General features: G+C 52.6%; 1 protein-coding gene across 1 annotated transcript in view; it reads left to right on the top strand.

The window, feature by feature from the left end:
• The window catches only part of TSPAN15 (tetraspanin 15), a 52,227-nt gene that overhangs the window by 29,777 nt on the left and 15,355 nt on the right, over positions 1-7,095 (top strand). Inside the window, exons 2-3 of the mRNA XM_006148926.2 lie at positions 2,658-2,843; positions 3,995-4,069. Of these exons, the coding sequence (XP_006148988.1) occupies positions 2,658-2,843; positions 3,995-4,069 (261 nt within the window). The remainder of the gene's footprint in view (positions 1-2,657; positions 2,844-3,994; positions 4,070-7,095) is intronic.

Below are 7,095 nucleotides of genomic sequence, written 5' to 3'. Positions count from 1 at the left end.
ACCCAGCGACTGGACGGGCGGCCTCTGGGGTAGCTCTGTTCAGTGTACCCTGTGACATCCTCGCTGACATTCTGTCTATTCAAGTTGAGTAAGTATCTCTTATCCGAAGTAACTGGGACCAGATGTGTTTCAGATTTAGTTTTCATTTTGAAATATTTGCATATACGTTATGAGAGATCTTGGGGATGGGGCCGAGTGTAAACACGAAGCTCAGCAATGTTGCTTGTGCACTGTGTACACATATCCTGAAGGTAATTTCACGTGGTACGTTTGTATCGCAACGTCCGACCGTGACCCGTCACATGCGGTCAGATGTAGAATTTCCCACCTGTGGGATCTTGTTCATGCTCAAAACGTTTTAGACCTTGGAGTGTTTTGCATTTCTGATGTTTCGATTAGGGACGCCCAACCCCCTTCCTTTACAGAGACCTTCGCTGACAGACCACGCCTTCCTGTCAGGCTTCCATGCCTCCTGCAGCTCGGCAGAGAAACCCAGTTATCTCATGGCTTGTCCCTGCCCACAGGAATGTGTGGCCCAGCGAGTCAGAATCCTCGGACAGGCCGCGGTCTGGGTAGACAGCATCCCACTCAAAATCAGGGGGATCTGTTGGGAAGTCCAGCTCTCACTCATCCCGTTGGTTGTCAATGGCCATGGTACTCCTCAGAGTCAGGACTGTCGGGGGCTGGGACTACCCGCAACAGTTGAAAAATCCCTTCTCACATGAAGTTTGTATTCTGGTGCCGAAGATGAACAATTTCAAACTGAAAGAAAGAATGTAGTATGTTAAATATTAGTAAGTGTATAGAAGGAAAATGAAACAGGGAAAGGGCTTCAGGAGTTCAGGGGAAGGGACTCTCCATTTTTAAATAAGATCACTCAAGAGGCCTCACGGAGCAGGTGAAAACTGAGCAAAGAGAAGGAGCTGGGGGGTTGAGCCCTGTAGCTGGGCGGGGCGGGGGGGGGGGGAGCATTCCAGGCAGTAGGAACAGCCCGTGCAAACGCCCTGAGCTGGGCATGCTCGGTGGTGCGTTTGAGCTGTGAGGAGTCTGGTTTTCCTGATGGGAAGTCACGGTGTCCTGTAACACAGTGTTTACGGTGTCTCTAAGGAAACTGAGCATGAGGGGTTTTACTGCAAAATCCCCTCACAGTTCCTCCTGCTCCAACCTTTGGCCTTGCCCATGGTCATCCTGAAAGTATCTAGATTCCTTATTTAAGGTGCTTGGGGAAATAGCCATCCTGCTTAGACGCTCCAAAATTGCCTTTGGGTGACCTGTTTAGTACACATCGAGAGAGGCCCCATGCTTTCGGGTTCCTAGCGGTTCCCCTTTGTTACCTCGCTGAAGTCTGGCAGGAGGCTGTGGGGTGAGCAGGGCAGAAGCAAATGTCGTCAGACCCATTTTTTAGATGGGAACACAGACTCGCATGGTCACATGCCTGGGTAAGACCCAGGGTTAGCGAGTGGCAGACCTGCGCCTCAACTCATGCTCTCTGACCCTCCGACCAGTGGCGTGTCCCCCAAACCACCATTCTCCCCTAAGGCAGCATCTCGGGATAGAGGCCGAACCAGTGAGCGTCGGCCCATACTTTCAGTTCAGTACTGCAGATGTAGTGTCTTGAACAACAGACACTCCCTGAGGCTAGAAGGGGGTTGGTTTCTTCCAAGGCCACTTTGGCTTGCTGATGGCCATCTTCTCCCTCTATCCTCCCGTGCATCTGTGTACTAATCTCTCTCTCTTTTCCCTCCTTTTAAAAAGCTTTATTGAGGTATAAGTGATAACCAAAAAAATGCACATATCTAATTATATTTTTGGAGGCCAGATTTCTGATTATTCTTCCTAGACCAAGGTGCTTTCTAGAGGATCCAGGAGAGGGACATCTACACACTTTAATCTTTTTTTTTTTTTTGGAGAGGTTTTCGCTATAGGGCGCGTGCGCTCACCAGACAGACAGAGACATAGAGACAGAAAGCGAGAAATCACCCCCCCAGGGGGGATGGTCACGCCGCAATCTCTTCTCCTCCATTCTCCTCTCAGGATCTTGGGCACGCACGCACACGCGCCCGGCGTGAGATTTAAGCCACCGAGTCCAAGACGCAAACCGCGGTCGACTACGTGGGAGTCCAGTGACATAGCCATTACACTAACTGCTGGTTCCCACACACTTTAATCTTACTGTAAGGGACTGCTTTGATCTGGTGATTGTGGGAGGCTCTTTTTAATGCTATCTTTCCTTATTTTTTACATTCAATCACCAGATATCTTTACAACATAGAAAATGAGTTTTCCCAGCATGAATACACCATGTTAGTCCAGTAAATTACTATACACATTGTCATCTACAGATAAATTTCCATTTTCGTGCCTGTTGAATGTTCTGCTGCTTTTTTTTTTTTTAACTCTCTTTTCATAAGGACACTGTCATACTGGATTAGGGCCCACCTAGTGGCCTCGTTTTAACTTAATTACCCCCTTAAGGGCCCTACCTCCAAATACAGTCATTTCCTGAGGTCTGAAGGGAGGTGTAGCAGGGTCCCTCATGTGTGGTACCCTGGGGCAAGCCCCCCAATGGCAGGTTCTCCAGCTCCCAGACACCTCTTCAGAGGAAAGGCAAGGGAACCCAGTGCCTACCCTCTCTCACTCCCTGCTTTCTGCCACAGCTGATCGGGGCCCTCGTCCTGTCCGTGGGGATCTATGCAGAAGTTGAGCGGCAGAAATACAAAACCCTCGAGAGTGCCTTTCTGGCCCCAGCCATCATCCTCATCCTCCTGGGAGTCGTCATGTTCATCGTCTCCTTCATCGGGGTGCTGGCGTCCCTCCGAGACAACCTGTGCCTTCTGCAAGCAGTGAGTTAGCCCCACCCGCTGCTCAGCAGGAGATTGGGCTTGGGGGACTTGGGGAGCTCAGGAGAGCTGGGAGGCTGCCCTGGGCCCTTGGGCCCTTGCCACAAGCCAGAGTCCTTGCCCTCCTCCAGAGGGCTTCCTTCCTAGGGCAGCCCTCGAGTGCCGGCCACCTCCACTCCTGCATGTTACAGCTAACTCGAATGCTGTTCTCGCTTGCTCAAACTCCATGTTGAGATAGGAGTAGAAGAAACCGTACTCAGACGAGCGCAAGCAAAGACAAAGGGTGGTGAGTCAGCTCAACTCACACTAGGTCCAGGGCTCCCGAAGGTGCCACTGGGCAAAGCTGGGCAGTCTCTCGTGTCACCTCCCACAGAATGTTTCCCTCGGGGTCCCTTTGCAATGATCACTGGCAGTTGCAGCCCAGGTCCCTATAGCTCCTGGTAATTCTGGCCAAAGTCCCAGGACTCTAGTGCCTAACCTGGGATCAGGATAGAGTCAGCCCTACCTGCCTCTCCCCTCCTGCAGGGTGAAGGGTGGCTTCCCAAAGTTGGGTAACCAGCTGGGCGGACACATTTATTCTGCACCCATGTGTGCATCTTGTTGGCATTGTTTCCCCTCCAGCGGGAAGCCCCTAGGAGTCCCTAGAAACTGGGTCTCAGTGCTGCCTAAGGCTGGAAATTTTTGGAGTCAGCTTGGACTGTGTCCGTTCTCTGGCAAAGGGCAGAGGCAGGGTGTGTATCTGCTAAGCCTCAGGCACCCACCCCTACCCCAGGGGTCTGGGGAGCCCCTGATGTGGCCTCTGGAAACACTGCCCCGGTCCACCCATCAAGCCAGGTCTGTCCCCTCTGGCTTAGGTGAGTGAGGCCCAGCACTTCCCTGGTGGGGGTGGGGGGTACTTTCCCACCTACATCCAGCTCAAGACCCTGGGACAGCTGAGTCACTCTTTCTGCCCTCAGCTCCAGAGATGGGCTTTCCCCAAATGTGACAGTCTGTGACAGTCCACGCCCTGTGTTCTCAGGAAGGAGGGGCAAAGTCCCCCACAGAGAGCATTCTTCTTACTGTGCTTGATCTCACAGGGATGAGGCTCCCCTGTCCATCCACCGACACTCACACGCTCTGTCCCCCCCAGTGAATCTCTGCACTTTGTTTTCCAGTTTATGTATGTCCTTGGGATCTGCCTCATAATGGAGCTCATTGGTGGCGTGGTGGCCTTGACCTTCCGGAACCAGGTGGGCTGCTGGTTTGTCAGCCATGTGCATCGTGTATCCTGAGCCGCCACTGTGTGTCCCCTGGGCTAGAACCAGGGATGCTGCAGTGAGCAGGGTCTATAATGTCCCTCCTGCTGCAGGAGATGGGCCATGGACCAGCGTGACATGAGAGTGCTGGGTGGTGGTAGGGAGGACAGAGCCAAACGGTGCAATGGAGCTGCCCTGGGGTCCAGGCAGAGGGAGCCTGAGCAGTGGGCTTGGCAGGTTTGCCACATGGTTTAGAGGCTGCTTGGCTGATGGGGTGCGGAGTGGGGAGCGGGTGGACGGTGAGGTAGGACTGCCAGCCAGGCAGATCATGCGGGTCCCCGTAGGCCTGGTTTAGGAACTTAGAATTCTGTTGGAGAGCTTGTTGTGGGGAAGTGATGTGATCTGATTACGTCACACTCAGCAGCTGAGTGGGGACTGCATGGTAGGGAGGGCGTGGTGTCGTCCAGAGAGGAGAGGACTAGGCTGCGGGCAGGGGGTCCGGGCTGAAGTGGCAGCATCTGGAGTGTGTTTTGGAAGCAGCACCAACAGGGCTCTGCTGGATGTGGGCACCAGGGGAGGAGACAGGTGAGAGGAGGGGTGGTGCCTGCTGTTCCAGTCCTGGCGGGGTTTGCAGATCAGGGCTCTTCCAGGTGGGCGGGCGGTCGTGGTTCTCAGTCGCCTGCTCCTTCATCGTCAGCTGTATGCATCTCTCATACTACTGTGACCTCACAAGTCCCTTGGCCTTAGACCTTCAGAGATCACGACCTGCAACTTGTGAAGTTTGAGGCACAGAACCTGGCATGCCACACAGTGATCCTCATGACCTCCTCCTGCTCAAGGTCCCACAAGAAGCTAGTTATGGAGCAGCTCTTGCTAGCAACCCCTGGCTCCCTCTTTTTTCCCACCCCCTTCTTCCCCTTCGTCTTCACCCTGCTTCAGGGTGGTAGGCAGGGCTTGGGGAGCAGGGACCTCCAGAAGCCCTGTCTGCACGGTCTCCTTCTTGCCCCCACCCCACCCACCACAGTGCTCCTGGGCAGTCACTGCTGGGACAGCATGACAGATCAGAGGCCAAATTATATTGCCGTGAGAAATTGAGCCCGAAGGTGCAGTTACGCTCCTAGACCTGGGTGGGTATGGCCGGTGTTCCAGCTCAGGTGGGAGCAGGGCCTCACCTGCTCTGTCTAGGCCTCCTGAGGTGGGAATAACCACTGGCAAGTCTATACCCTGGAACCCAAGGATCTTATTCCTGTTTTGTGAGCCCCGGGAAAGGAGAGAGGAGATTCCCATCTTATCGATGGAGTCATGGAGGCACAGAGTGATTAAGAACCCTCCAAAGAGCACATGGCGAGGAAGGGGTGCTTCCCCATTCGGTCTCCCCCCTGCTCTCCCCTTTTCCACCTTTCTGCTCTTCAGACCATCTGCTCTGCATTGGCAGGTCCAGGGTACTGGCTACAGCTTCTCATCAGCCTCAAGGCGGAGAAAGGTTTATTCCACTTGCCATGGGGGCATGTTCCCGTGCAGCCAGCAGGGCTCCCACGGGCCGAGGAGTTTCAGGTTCGTCTTTCCTGGTGGAGCCCAGGTCCAGGATGGTCAGCAGCCGTGGTAAACGGCTGTGGCCATGATAAACAGTCCTCTCCCGAGTGAGTGCGGCTCCAGTTCTCAGCATTTTTTCACAAAGGCAGTCTGGGTTGCCATTTTCCAGTGCCCTGCATGACATCTCCTCCTCCTTTCAAGAGAGGGAACTGGGCCAAGGCGGAACATTGACCTTTGAAACCCCCAGGGACCTCAAAGCCCTTACAGGGCTAGGCTGCATGGGCCTGAGGTTAGGGAGGGAGTTCCAGGAATCCTTGAGCCGGGGGTGTCATAGCGTGTGATGTGGAGTCCTTCTTCTTCCCTGGGGGGTCCTGATGTACAGCCCAGGAAGTCCCTCACTGTCAGGGGCTCCCAGGTATTTGGAGGCTCAGTGTCCATAGTGCCATATACCTTGAATACAGAATTTAATACATTTTTTTTTCAGAGAGGTTTTTTTTTTTTTTTTTTTTTTTTGCTATAGGGCACATGCTTTCTCCAGAGAGACAGAGAGAGATAGAGAGAAAGAATGCAAGAAATCACCTTCCCCAGGGGGGATGGCCACACTGCAATCCCATCTCTTCCAGTTTCCACTTGAGATGTTGGGTATGCATGCACACACAGCTGGCATGAGGTTTTTTTTTGAAGAGATTTTCATTATAGGGCGTGTGTGGTCGCCAGACAGACAGAGAGAGACATAGAGACAGAAAGCGAGAAATCACCCCCCAGGGGGGATGGCCACGCCGCAATCCCTTCTCCTCTATTCTCCTCTCGGGATCTTGGGCACGCACGCACACGCACCCAGCGTGAGTTTTAAGCCACCGGGTCCGAGACGCGAACCGCAGTCGACTACGTGGGAGTCCAGCGACATAGCCATTACGCTAACTGCTGGTTCCCCTGGCATGAGTTTTAAGCCACCAGCTCTAGGACTTGAACTGCAGTTAACTACATGGGAGTCCAGCAATGCAACCATTGCGCCATCTGGTGGTCCTAAGAATTAAATATTTTTTAAAAGATAATTTTATTTATTATTATTATTATTATTTCCACCATGCCACCTACTGGCCTCTGAATTAAAAATTTTTTTAAACTGCATATAAGATTATAAATACTGTAAGATTTCTAAAGTAGGGGAAAAAAAGAACAGGTCTGGCAAAAGACTGAATGAAATAGAAATATTAACAATGTATTGGGGACAGCAGGTAGAGTGGTGGTTAAGGGCGTTGGACTCCCACATGGCCATGGTTCGAGTCCCAGACCTGGCGGCTCGCTTTGTCACTTTCCCTCTATTTCTCTCTTTCTCACTCTGTCCCTCTGTGGTCAAAATTAAAAATAAAATAAATAAATAAAGTTCAATTAAAAAAATAAAAAATAGGGGCCAGCAGGTGGTGTGGTAGTTAAGGACGCTGGACTCCCACATGGCTGACCGTGGTTCGAGTCCCGGACTTGGT

This window comes from Tupaia chinensis, unplaced genomic scaffold (genome assembly GCF_000334495.1).
Source record: "Tupaia chinensis unplaced genomic scaffold, TupChi_1.0 Scaffold000250_1, whole genome shotgun sequence".
Lineage (NCBI taxonomy): Eukaryota > Metazoa > Chordata > Mammalia > Scandentia > Tupaiidae > Tupaia > Tupaia belangeri.
This window is presented reverse-complemented; position numbering and strand designations above follow the sequence as displayed.